General features: G+C 43.8%; 1 protein-coding gene across 2 annotated transcripts in view; it reads right to left on the bottom strand.

The window, feature by feature from the left end:
• Positions 1–13,124, bottom strand: part of LOC118927793 (patched domain-containing protein 4) — a 170,489-nt gene extending 157,365 nt beyond the window's left edge. Inside the window, exons 1-2 of one of the 2 annotated variants that reach the window (XM_036916421.2) lie at positions 12,443–13,124; positions 11,777–12,188 (exon numbers count right to left, since the gene is read on the bottom strand). In XM_036916421.2, the coding sequence (XP_036772316.2) occupies positions 11,777–12,188; positions 12,443–12,447 (417 nt within the window). In that variant the 5' untranslated portion in view covers positions 12,448–13,124. Of the gene's footprint in view, positions 1–11,776; positions 12,203–12,442 lie in introns of those variants that run through there. The other variant, XM_036916420.2, reaches the window with a different exon arrangement.
• Positions 13,125–13,479: the final 355 nt, after the last annotated feature.

The following is a 13,479-nucleotide window of genomic DNA, read 5'->3' as shown; positions in this document are numbered from 1 at the left end:
AAGTATTACAGCCTAGAAAGGATCCAATTCCTTAAAAATAATCCCCAAGGTAAAAATGGTTGAAAAGAAGGAAATGATAATAAAAGTCAAAGTTGTTAACACCGGTTTTAGGTGCTATTTCCTTGGAGAGGTGTGTTCTGTGTATGAAAAGGGGTCATTAAACTAGTTCAAACCCTGAGCTGAGCTTCTCATCCCTCTGGGGGCGCTGGAAGCATCTGTCTGCAGGGGAGTTACTGACAGTCTCACGCTCCATTCCGCAGGCTCTACCTCATTCACCCAGGACTTGGCCCTCCAGACATCCTCCAGATCATTCCTCTGCAGGAGGACCTGGTTCCAGGGAAGGCAGAAATTATAAGCTAACCTTTTGTCACATTTCTTTTAAATATGAAATATGAACAGTTATGATCCCTGCCTTTACAAACTTTATAATCTTGAAGGAAAATAAGACAGGTTCTAAATAGCACATATACTCCTTAGTGCTATTGTACAAATGTTTCATAGTATGCCTCACCTTTGTTTTTAATGCAACATTTCACACATGGGAAGGGTAACCTATTCTTACAGGTTTAAATTTTGGTTTGGTCATATTCCCTCCCTTCAAATTTTCACCAATCTGTTATCCATTGGCTCTTTGCTTTAATTAAATTTTTCTTTTGTATATCAGTATGTCTCCTTTTCTCATAGTTAAAATAAAAGATATTTCTGCGAAATAGAATCTTTATCCAGTATAGTCTTCAGATGAATTTCTTTTCATCAATCAGTTTTTACCTCATTAGAAGTAGACACTCAGAACTAGTAAAAAACAAATGTAACTGGGGATTCCTAAGACCAGAATACACAAACGACGTTAAAGGAAGAGGAACTGAAATTTCACTTGCTTGCATCCTCACTTGGATAGGACACAAACTCTGGCCCCTGAACACTTTTAACCATGAATTTCTGGGAGTCCTTAGGATATCTTTATAATTATTTGCCAAAGAGACCTTTCATGGTCTTTCTCTCTGGCCCCCTGGCTGATGGCAACTTACTGTGAGTTAGAACTGGTACTGTTCCCTGTGACACTCTGAGGTCTCTGCTGGGATCTTCGGATGTAATTCTGTGAATTCCCACAGTGCTACGTTGCCAGATAAAACACAGGACACCCAGTTAAATCTGAATTTCAGGCAAGTAAAGAATACAATATTTATGACATACTTATACTAAAACAATTATTCTTTATCCCAAGTTCAAATTTAATGTGGTGCCCCGCATTTTTATTTGATAAATCTGACAGCCCTACCGGGTGCCCATGCATCCCCTCCTGACCTGACGTTACATGTGTGCTGTTTACAGGTGGGGAAAGCATCTCTCTCTCCCTGGTCTGATGGCTCTTTGTCTCCTAATGCCAAAGCTATGTTGTTTATGCCTCATGTACCTCAGGACCACTCAAACAGCTTTCATTGCCTTTCTGTGACCCCCTCTCTTTAGCATTCAGACACAGCCTTGGAACATCAGAGTGACTGGGGTGGGCTTTCCTCCGGTTCTTGCGCAATTTCCCCCACAGACTTCCTCCTATTGGTAGCTCCTCCCAGGCAAATCAATCATGTAATGATAGCTACCAGCCCTATTGGTTCATCAGACGCCACAGTCATAGTTCAGCAAAACTTGCAACAAATCTAAAATACAAGGTAGACTGTGATTAAGGGAACGGCCTTCAAAGGACCCCCAAAGATCATGGCAGTGTTTCCTACCTCTGGGAGCCTTTAGAGATGCTCCATGGAAGAAGTGGCTTTGGGGCCTCGGCTTTTAAGCGATGTGGGAGAGTTTGCCAGGATGAAAGAAGTTCCAAGCAAAAGCAAGAGTATGAATGAAGGTAAGAAAACAAGAAAGTTCAGGGTGGGTTTGCTCTGGTTTGGAGGCAGCACCTGAAACTGCAAAGAAGGTTGGGAGTCTGGCCAAGGTAAGTTCTCAACAGCCATGGTCAGAAGTTTGTCATTTCTTCTGCAGGCAATGGGAAGCTCTTGCAAGAATTGGCTAGAAGAAAATATAATCAAGAGATGTATATGATCCTATTATATAAGCTAGGTTCCAAGTGTGAGGAATTATGTGAGAAAGATCAGATTATCACATAAATAAAATAGGGAAGGGGTGATGAAAGTCCAAGGGAGAGACAGAAAGAAAAGGCAAAGGAATCTGAAAGGAGACATTGGTCTTCAACCTTGGAAATACATTGTAATCACCAGAGGCATTTTTAAAAATCCCAGTGCCCGTGACAGACTAATTAAATCAGAGTCTCTGGAGATGGGACCCACGCATGGGTATTTTTAAAGTTCTCCTTATGATTCCTGCATTCAGCCAAGACTGAGCACCACTCTTGTAGAACAGCGGTTCTCTCACTTCAGTAGGAATCCAAATGAACCTAGAGTGCTTGTCGGGCCTCCACTCAGTTTCAGTGGGTCTGGAATGAGGTCTGAGAATGTGCATTTCTAACAGGTTCCCAGGGTGATGGAGATACTATTGGGCCAGGACCACACGTTGAGAACTTCTGATGTATAATAATCAGTTAATTAGACATTACCATGTATATGTCCTGGGGTGGGCAGGAAGAGTCAAAGGTGGCTGAGATTCTGAACCTGAGTAAATGACGGCATTAGAGATGACATTAAAAGAGTCAAAAACATGGGAGACACTAGATGTTTGGCTTGAATGAGAATGTTGAGAGAACAGACTATGAAAAAGACCGTTTTATGGGAATAATTACAAGTTTGGGAATAGTAAGAGGAGGGAGGTAGTCAGAAGTAGAAAACCATCAGAGATATAGAAAGAGAACCAGGATATCACAGAAGCCAAGAAGGGAAGAAAGTGGTCAAGCTAGCCCTACTAAGAATATCGTAGAAGTGCAACCTCTGAGATACTGCCCGACCTGAAACCACTGCACTCCCCTTGTCTGCTCTTTACTCTCCATAGCAACGAGAGGTTGCTCCAGCTCTTCAGTGCAAAAATCAGAGGGCTCTGTCCCTCATACCGCACCTACTGAGGAAATAGGAACAACCACCATATATGATCGAAAGATTTTCAGCTTTGAGGGTTGAAAGAAAACGGATTTTTCATTGGATTATGAGTTCATAAGTCAATTAACCAATTCTGGATGAAGGCAGACTATCAGTGTTCAAGGAATTAAACCACTAGCCCTGGTTAAGAATTTGCCCTTCCTACTCAGTGTGGTTCATGGACCAGCAGCATAGCACCACTTCTAGAAATGCAAACTCTCACCCTACCCCAGATCTACTGAAACAGAATCTGTAATTTTTAACAAGATCCCCCAGTGACAATGAGAGTTTGAGAAGCACTGTTTTCGGTTATTATGAAGTCATTTAATCTGTTCAATGCAAAGAGGGCTGTAAGGAGGGAGCCAGTAACAAAAGAGGCTGAAATGTTTGTATAGGGTCATGGAGCTAATGGGCCACAGCAAAGATACGAACTCAGACAATCCAGACGCACAGACCCTGATCAAATGTGTGTTACACCAACTCTCAAGAAATTTTTATGAGGCCCTTAGAACCCTGACCATTGTCACACTAACTTCCATCCACAGTGGCTTTCAGTCAAGGCACCTAACGCACCTCCCCTTTGTACTCTTGCTTCTACCGTCTAAGCTGCTTGGCATGTAACCTCCTGGTCACCCTTCAGATTTTGGCTCATGGCCATTTCCTTAAGAAAGTCATTTGTAATATCCCCAGACTTGCTACTGCATTTCATGGCACCAAGTATTTTTCCTCCTTGATAATCTTTAATGATGAATTTGTCCATGTGATTTTTGTCTTTTTTTTCCCTAGGCTCAAGCTCCTGGAAAGCAACTACCACATCTGCATTGTTCCTCACTGAGTCTCCAGTGCCCACCACAATGCCTGGCATACACACAGCAGACTGTCAGGATAGTTACCCGAATGAATGTGCATATGAACGGCTTTTGAATCTAATGTGCATTTTGCCCACATCAGCATGACCTGCAGTGACAACCACAACCAAACCTTCTCTCGTTCCAGGTAAGTAAGGCACCTGGTGAAGTGAGAGTACAGACCTGAACATTCAAAGGGAAGTATCAACTCTGAAGCTGAACTGTAGCCATCCAGTCAAGCCTCCATCTGCCACGAACACCTGGACCTCCCGAAGCTATGAGAACCCTTTAAACATGCCTCTGCTTTCCAGAACCCCAAGCCTCTACTCGGCCTTCAGGCTAGTCAGGGTGGTCCAGGTGTGGCCTCTCCACAGGGGCAGGGTAGCTCTGGAAGGAAAACATTGGCTGTCCTAACACAAGTCCTGTAACAAACACAGTCCATTCAGTCTGAGTGCTGCTCATCAGGTACTTTTCAGAGGCCTTAGATTCGTCTGAATGACAGAGAATGAGCCTTGATTTCAGTGAATGGCCCTGCCATAATAATCCTGTCTGAGAAAAGCATGGATTGCAATTCCACATTAAAAATACGCCCCGCTGTGATTTTGTGTTTCATTTCCCCCAGATATTTTTGCTCCTATGTATAGTTCTATACCTTGTGTTCTCATATGATATTAACAAAATTAGGCTAACGAGGGCTTACTGCTACTATTGTGAGATTACCACACAGGGACCCAAGAAAAATGCTGCTGATTTTTTTTCTTAAAGAGATGGCTAGATTTAATTTCAACATTTTTGGAAAATACTGAACGACAGTCATCAGCTTTAAGCTTAAGCAGGTGACAAGCCCAACTACAGATGACAGGAATGAGGGTTTCTTACTGTGGCATAGCTGCCTGAGAATTCTCTAGGGATTTCTTCAGTGTGCCTAGCACATGACTAAATGACATGGTTACGGGCTCAATTCATTTTCTTAGGGTGTTTTTTAGTCTGAATTGACACGTTACTTCAAACTCAAACCATAAAAGAGGACTACTAAAGTCAACCTTGCGTCTTAGACGTGAGCTTCTCAAACAACCGGGGAGCTTGTTAAAATGCAGATTCCGGTCAGCAGGTCTGTGGTGGAGACCTGGACAGTTTTCATTTCATTTCATTTCAACAAGCTCCCAGGTGAGCTGATGCTGCTGGTCAACACTTTGAGGAGCAAGGTCTTAGAAAACAAAAGGAAATTAATTTTGTGGCTTACAATGCAACTTGGCATGCTTTGAAGTCAGAAGCATTGCTTAAATGTTTCTGTGTGCCAGGGCTGTGATGAATGTACCCTGGTCCACCCACGCACTGGCAGAAAGAGAAATGAGTCACTTCTGCGATTCCACCCTGGCAAGGGGGCCCCGGTGATTTGTTTGAGTAAGTTAGGGAAGAAATAGGTCTGCGGTCCAATCTTGAGCTGTCTTATGCAAATCTAGAATCTTAGGATTTCCAGATTTTCTCTTTAAAAGATTTCTATTGACCATGCGTAGAGATGTCTGGTTATATCTGGAATAGGTCTGAGCATATGCTGAGAAGCTCTAAAACTGAATTAGAGGCAGTGTGGTCCAATCATGTTGTAAGAGTTAAAGGGCTAAAATGCAAAATATTCTCCACACACAATGTATTTTGAAAAGCACAACATAACTGAAAGTGTGTTTTAGTTGTAGTAATATCTACAGCAGAAAAGACAAAAAAAACTGTTAAAGTGACTGTTTAAAGTGGCAGGAGAGGCAAAGGGGGGGCAGCCTTAGTTTCTCCCACACTTCTACCGTGTTGCATGCGACTCTCTGACTTCCCTCCCCACACCCACCCCAGGCTCTTGGTGGTCCTGGACCTCGGAGGACACCACCTGCAGATCAGCTGAGGGTAAGGAAATGAGAAGAACGGGAAGAACCATTTCTGTTCCTATTTTTTAACCCTCCCTTAATCCTTGATTTCCCAAAATGAAAGGAAGCACGAATGAGTACCTATTTAATTTAGTTTAAAGGTCTTTGCTGGGCCCCTATACCAAGCAAGTCTCCTGTCTACTTGGGTGCTCAGTGTTGAAGGAGGTCAAGAAGGCATGACCACCAGTTGTCCTGTGAGCTGGACCCAGGCAAACGGAGGCTCCTCACCCCTCCCCTGTCCTTGGACTGTCCTCGTCCCTTTCCCGTGCACCCTTCCCTCAGTGGGTGTTATTTTCAAGGATGCAGCCCTGGAAGAGCACTGTGGCGTTGCGTTGTTGAGGCCATCTGGGTGTTGTGCGTGACTGAACCCTGTTCAGGTCTCTCTATAAACTTCCGAGGTTCTGGTGGGTAGCTGTGGAGATGTACTCATCTTGCGTCTGCCCAAAACAAGCCTTGGCTTATGTAGGTTCCCTTGCTTATTAAACCTGCCCCCTACCAGTCTGGAGGGGTTTGCCTCTTTCTTCGGTCTCTCCTTGCTCTCTGTATATGGGGGCCAGCTCGTGAACCAACACTCAAAAGTTTAGTGAACCAACTTATCCTGATACGGTAGCTAGGAAATATATGTACAATAATTTAATTAGGAAAATGATTAATAATGTGCAACAGCATAGTTTAAATCTAATCAAGAACATCTACTTTACTCCAGAGGAAAACTATTCTTGAATGTATTCCCAAATCCACTATAATGATATTTATCTACAGAAGAATGTTACAGAAGAATCTTAGAAGGTGAAGCCTAGATTAGTGATAGAACTTGTCCAATACCACACAACTGATCTTTAAAGAACTGGGGTTAGAACTTAGATCCTCTGAACACGTTTCAATGTCGTATACATTGTCTTACTCTCCGCTGTCTCACCAATTATTTTAAATGATGCCAATTTAAGAAAGAAATACCCAGGCTTGTCTGTCAGATGACCCTGGCTCAAATCCTTGGGCCACATTACAGTATTTCCCACTTTCAGTTGTTCCTGGAGCCTCATGCTGGTTTGCTCTGAGATGAAGTGAAATGATATGAAAGGTAAAGTCACGTGTCAGCAAGGAATCTGCTACACCCTTCGTGGCAGGTTCCACAGTAGGCACATGCCAGGAGTTTGCCCAAACTGGAAGTTTCACTCCCTTGTGGGTGAATAGAGGAGGTGAAGCTTCACTTCACTATCTTATGGGCTGGTGACTCTGAGTGAGCATGTGTTCTGGTGTGAAAGATCAGTGGTGGTCTTTAAATGTGATTTGAGATGGCTTGGGAATTATGCCCCTAGATCTTTGTTAGTACAAAGGGCTGTTTTTACAGAGAATGGTGCAGGATGTGATAGGACCTAGTATAAGATCATGGTTAAGAATATGAACTTCAGGCCTGGCAGACCTGGATTATAATTCTAGCTGTACAATGTACTACCTTGGGGACCTTGTAAAAGTTACTTAACCTTCTGTTTTTAGTTTCCTTACCTACCAAATGGTAATAAAAATACTCTCACTGACACATAAAATTGTAAAACTGGCATGCTGTGTATAAAAAGGAACACCACTTAGGATACAAACTGATGAGGTAGCAGTGTTTTTCCCTTTTAAGGGATAGAATCAGGAAGGTAAGCTTCAATCACAAACCAGAAAACATCCTGACACAGATGATGTCTTATGTGATTTTAGAATAAATGATGGAAATATATAGAAAAACTTTTCTTGGAAATTTCTAAAAACGACATTGGTCCTTACTTTCCCATGTTGGTTTAAGTTGCCCTTTTGCTGAGACTGGATTTAAATAATTAGTGGCAACATCTTCCTAACCTGGGAGATATACTCAAAATGTACCCAAAGGAACACTGTCTTTTGCCAGGAAGCGGGAGTCTGTCTTTGCTCCTGTTCTTAAGTGTAGCACATACACTTGACTTAAACATCTGTTCAGAGGTTCAGTATTAATGGAATTTAATGGGAAGAACAGGCTGCAGGGGAATCAAATCTGCTTCATTCTTTTCTTGTCATATAACATGGATCACATTTGTCTGCTTCATCTATGTCTTGCATTGTGGCCAAAATAAAGAACAGGGACGTATGGGAATTGTTACTTTCTTAGAACTAGTCAGATGTAAAAGTGAGGTCATGATGGCCTACCTAAGCAGCAGGGAATACTACCCACAGCCATCTGAGCCAACTGGATTATAATGAAAACATTTCTGAAGTCCAGAGTAGTCCTTGCCTTAAGGAGTTTGAGTTTCATTTAAATCAAGAAACTGGTTTCAACAATATGCAATGTATTTAACTTAAAAATTCAGTCTGGCCACATTGTATTAATTTATACACTATGTGTGTGTTTTAAAAGGTGAGAAAAATGGCCCTCAAATTATTGGGGTCAAAAACACTTCACAGAAACCTGGAGAATGTAGAGAATGCCTTTGAAATAAAAGCATGCCACAGGGGTTTGAAAAGTGATGATGATTTTATGATATTACTGTATAAATATACAAATTAATCAATGGACTAATCAATGATGTGAATACTCTGTAATGGAACTGGACAAGGTGGGGATGGGGGAATGTGAATAGTACAGAATAAAGAGAAGATATGACCTTTGTGACTAACTAATATAAATATTATAATAACAGTCCCAATTGTACTGTTTATATTATGTAGGTGTAGGGATTTCAGATTTTGGTCTCTTTTCTACACTGCTTTTGAAAATGTGTGTATGTTTCATTTTTCTGCTGTCTAAGCTGACTCCTGTTTATTCATAACAGCTTTATCTGAGCCTCTTGAATACCAGGGAACTTTCTGTGTCCTGGTTTGTCTGGATCACCTTGTCAAGATACTCATGTTTATCAGAAGCTCTAGACCTTTCTGTGCTCAGGTCTACTTGGATGTCTTATTACTGTATGGCAGCTGCCCTTCTGATTGTTGTAACTGTTTCTGACCACTTCTTCTAATACATCGTCAGACTATCTCCAAGAACCAACTACTACTGCTGTCACATAAAAAGATCACCAGTTCCTACACACATTATCAAATTACTGTTATTTATTTTGCATTTTTCCTCAACTACTGATTCCCTGCCCACCAATAGCATCTTCCAGTACTAAAATTTCCCATATTGGCCAGAGTTAAGAAGAGTGGTGACCCAAGTATGACAAAGGAAAGCAAAATAAATCAGAAGGCCAAAATATGTACATATAAAATTTTCCCAGAGATCACATACATTGGAACTTCTCAAACTTTAGCACATATCAATATTATAGGAACACTCCTTGAGAACCACTGCCACACATGAATTTAAATCATTTCCAAATAACAGATGACCAAAACCAATGGCTATCTCACTTTGCTTTGTGCCAGCGAGTTCCTAACCTGGAAGTCCTTGGAGGTCCTCCGATAGAATTTTACATATCCATGGTACTTTACAAATTATATTTTATATTACATTAATATGGGAGATGCAACTAGATGCTTGAGAGGGCCTGTTGCTCTCATAAGTTTCTCAAAGGATTCATTCTCCCAAACATAGCTGAAACAATTCTCACCAATGCTGTGCAGAGTCAAACCAGCACATTTGAAGAGACAATGACACTAGTATGTCACAGAATAAGGACTTTAGAGTTTACAGAGCCAGTGTAGAATTCTCCTGTCTTCTTACAGTTCATAGAGTAATTCTACTACTAGACTGACTCCTATCATTCATCCCTCCATTCTTTTATGATTATTCACTGACTACTATCAAGATGTAGATTGACCAACCCATCAGTGAAAATGTTTAGATGGGGCACCTTCTATAGACCTAGCATGGTTGCTGGCTCAGTGGTGGACCCAAAGATTGCAAAGTCCCTACTTGCAAGTAATTCTGGGTGAGAATACTGACATCTCCTACTTTTAAGTTCCATCAAAGTGCCAACCTCTTTCTTTTCTTGTCCCAAACTCTGTCTTGTGAGCCTAGAAAGACTAATAAAAATAGAAGCACGGCGACTGATTATTCAATGAGTGAACTAAAGACTTCAGCGGTTTATCTGTAAATGTCATAATGATACTGCCAGATAAACAAAACATCTAGAGTGGCTGATTGGACCTTTATTCTCATGCCTGGAGAGTACTGCTGAATAAAGGAAATCTGGGACCCAACTGATAATGCATACAAATACCCTGCAATCTTGCTCAATAGGGAAAGCAAATTGAAGCTTAAATATGACAGATTCAAGTCTTTCTCTACACCAGATGTTTGGCATGGAAAAGAATTTGGTTAAAAGACTATAGGGCAGTGCATCCTTTCTTTAGCAAGCAAAAATGTTGATGGCAAAGGATTCAGGAAACAAAAAGCATGCTGCCCAACCACATATATATTCATCATGCTCCCTTCAATAAGTGTGAAGCTGGCAAGCCCTTACCTAGATTTCAAGCTGATGAATCATCTGTCTAGTTTCACTAAACCTCAAGGGGCTGCCTAGTTTTGTAAAGCTGAAACCCTGTCAGCCTCTGGATACATTGAAACAGGGACAGCATGTTAAAAGGAGGCAGGTTATGAGGTTTCCTGAGGAATCCTCAGTTCCTAAGTACATTAACTCTTCCTTCAACTCAGGCAAAAGAGGCTTTTGATTTCAAAAATCCTGAGGAAGTTACTTTTAAATTAGGTAAAGATGCTGACTATATATAGCAAAGAAATAAAAAGAAATATGATTTCCTATATTAGGCCATCCATTTACTGAAACTGGAGTCCCTGCTATTCCATTATCTCCACAGAAGCACACACACACGTCCTCATACACATTAGAAGACACAAAATTCCTTCTTGGGAAACACCTGTCTTGGGAGCTCTCCTCTGCGCAGCTTCTGAGCATGCACAAGGTTGAACATACAAATGGTGCAATGACTCTTTTGGAAGTCACATTTGTCCCTGAAACTTCAGTCACCTGGAGACTGCACACCTCATTGCCTGCAGCAGCTCAATTCCAACAGCACAGAATGAGCTTGGAAATCCTATTTGAGTAATAAAATCTGAATTGAGAGTTCAAACAGCACAATCTAGGTAATGCTGAAGTAATCATTCTTTGCAATTTTTGCTGACTGTGGAATTTTTTGTTTTCTTTTGCTTTGGGGCTGTTGTAATAAGCTTACTTTGGTTTGTAATTTTTTATGGAAAAGATAAGTAACAGGACTCAGCAAACTAGTACATCAGTCGGCTGCACGTTCCCATTTCTACACATAGAAAATTTCTGCTTAATTTGCTATGCAAACACACATACACATAATTCCTGGAATCCCTACTACATCCATTTCCACTGCTTTCAGACACACACACTCACATGGCACCAAAATGCAAACTCTCTGTGTGTCAAAATCAAGCAGGCTGAAGATGTAAGTAGGTGGATATGGCACCAGGTGGATGTGTAATCAGTAATAAGAAATACATAGAGCCCCATAATGAAAAGAAATCCCCCAAATTGTTCAGGATTCCCCCGCCCCCTTCCATTCACTGATTTATTAACCCTGAACAAAGATGTAATTGCAGGGTCTCAGAAACAACTTTTTTCTTTTCTTTTTTTTTTTTTTTTTCATTTTTGGCATTTGTTTTGTTTGGCTTTGAATTTCTTAATCTCTAGTCGTACCATTCATTGCCCGTTTGCTTCACTCAGTTGCCCATCTTTTCCCCCCAAAAATGAAAGAAGCCTTAGCTTCTGAGTCTTAAGGATGAGACCTCTGCATTTTCTTTGCTTGTTTAGGGCAAGAAATGAAGCGCTGCCTCTTTAATTGGCAGAAGCATGCAGGAGGAGCATACCTTTAATTTAGTGTTGGGATACCTCACTTGCACCCTGGCTGTTGTCTTATTGGAGACGGCAGCCTGCCTGAGATCCTCTAGCACTGAAATAATATCATCCAGCACGCATTTCTTATCCTGATTTCTCAACACACACAGATGGGAAAAAGTATAATTATAGCCCTTGTGGTTCACCTTCATTTCCAGCACCGCTCGGTGGGTCTGCAGGATCCCCTCAGCCTGGAGCAAAATATTGTCCCCGGGTGGGGAGAGGAGGATCACCCTGCCATACCTCCCAGGGGTGTGTAAGTCCGAATAGAGCTGGCTTTTGGACTGGTCCAGGGGGAAAAGACTGCTGGCCAGGCTGCGCTCGATCTTGGCCAGGCTGTGGCTGGGAGCGACCAGGCGCTCCAGGTCGCCCTCGGGCTGGAAGCGGTTGAGCGCGCTGAGGCCGAAGGTGACGGTCAGGACTGCGGGCACGGTGAGGAAGAAGACCGGGTGCCGGCTCACGCACAAGCCCAGCGTGCGGCAGAACGCCTGGAGCCCGCTGCGGAGCACCTGCCGCAGCATCCTCCACCAGGTCCGGCTCGCAGGCGCTCCCGGCCGTCTTAAAAAGCACATGTGACATGTGTAAGCGCCGGGCTAGCCCCTCTCCCCCAGCCCACCCGCTCTGGGCCGCCTCCCCACCCCCTCCGCCGGGTCTTTCCCCGGCCCCACCTCCACGCGCTCCTACTACTCTTTGAAACACTGCAGCAAGTTGCAGCAAGGCGGGCAACACGGACCGCGCGCGCGGGGGCACCGCCGGACCCACCCCTGCCGCGGCCTCCCCGCGCCCTCGCCGCCCCCCGCGCCCGCTCTCACCGCATGAGCAGCGCTGCCCCGGTCTAGCCCTTCATCTCTGGGCTGCAGTCCCCCGGCCTCCCTCGCTGGAGGTGTTTCCGCGCCGAGCGTCCCACAGATGTGGATTTCCTCTCTGACCTGGTGGGGTTCGGTGCCTGGCTGGAACCATGTGCCTCGGTGTTGTAAGAAGCAGACATGTGCCCCAGAAGGTGGGTGGAGGGAGGGAGCGAGCGGCGGAGGGGCTGGGCAGCTAAGCTTTGCTTTTTTTTTTTAGGTGCTGGGAGTTATTTTTAGAGTTTTGCTGTCCCTCTTCCGTCCCCGCCCGAGTGAATGGAAGAGGAAGCTGCTGCCGGCCCATTGGAGCAGCGGCAGCGGGAGTCCAAGAAGGGGGCGCCGTGGAGGGAGGGCGGGCGGGGGCTCCCGGGGGCGGGCGGCCTTTGGGCCCCTCCAGTTTCCCTGTGCCCTCGAATTCTGCTTTTCAGCCGAAGAAATGGAGCAGAGAGGGTGATGCTGCATTTTTAACATGCCACAAAGCATGGAAGGGATTTCCTTGCAGCACCTTCCACGCTGTCATTCCCCAGACTAGTCCTGGGCAGCCAGGGCTGCCAGGGCTGCCAGAGCCCCCAGCTACGGCTGGTGCCCTGGGGCGTCAGGGAACCCGTCCCTGCTCTGGTGATTGGAGAGGATGGCATTTGCCAATAGCAGCCGCCCATGGCTTGGTGTGTGTATGTGTGTGTGTATGTGTGTGTGTGTTGGGAGTGATGATCCACATGCAAAATATGGTTTCCCATAAAATATTATATTAACTCTCTATACTTCCGAAGTTTAGGACAAAAAGTTCTTGAAACTGGTTTCAGTTCCCTTCCCTCATTTCCCCTGCTGCTCCTCATCCCAAGGACTGTTTCTGGCCATTCTGGTATTTCTGACAGGACTAGGGGCTAATTTTCTCGAGTGAAGTCTCAGAAATGAACACTTTGGGACACGCGTCTTGGAGTGTCTGCCTGAATAAAGAGGGCTGGATGGGTAAGGAGAACATAATGGAGTCGCTTGATGTGTAA

Source organism: Manis pentadactyla, chromosome 16, assembly GCF_030020395.1.
Source record: "Manis pentadactyla isolate mManPen7 chromosome 16, mManPen7.hap1, whole genome shotgun sequence".
Taxonomy (NCBI): domain Eukaryota; kingdom Metazoa; phylum Chordata; class Mammalia; order Pholidota; family Manidae; genus Manis; species Manis pentadactyla.
Note: the sequence above shows the minus strand (reverse complement) of the source record. Positions and strands in the feature narration are given on the sequence as shown.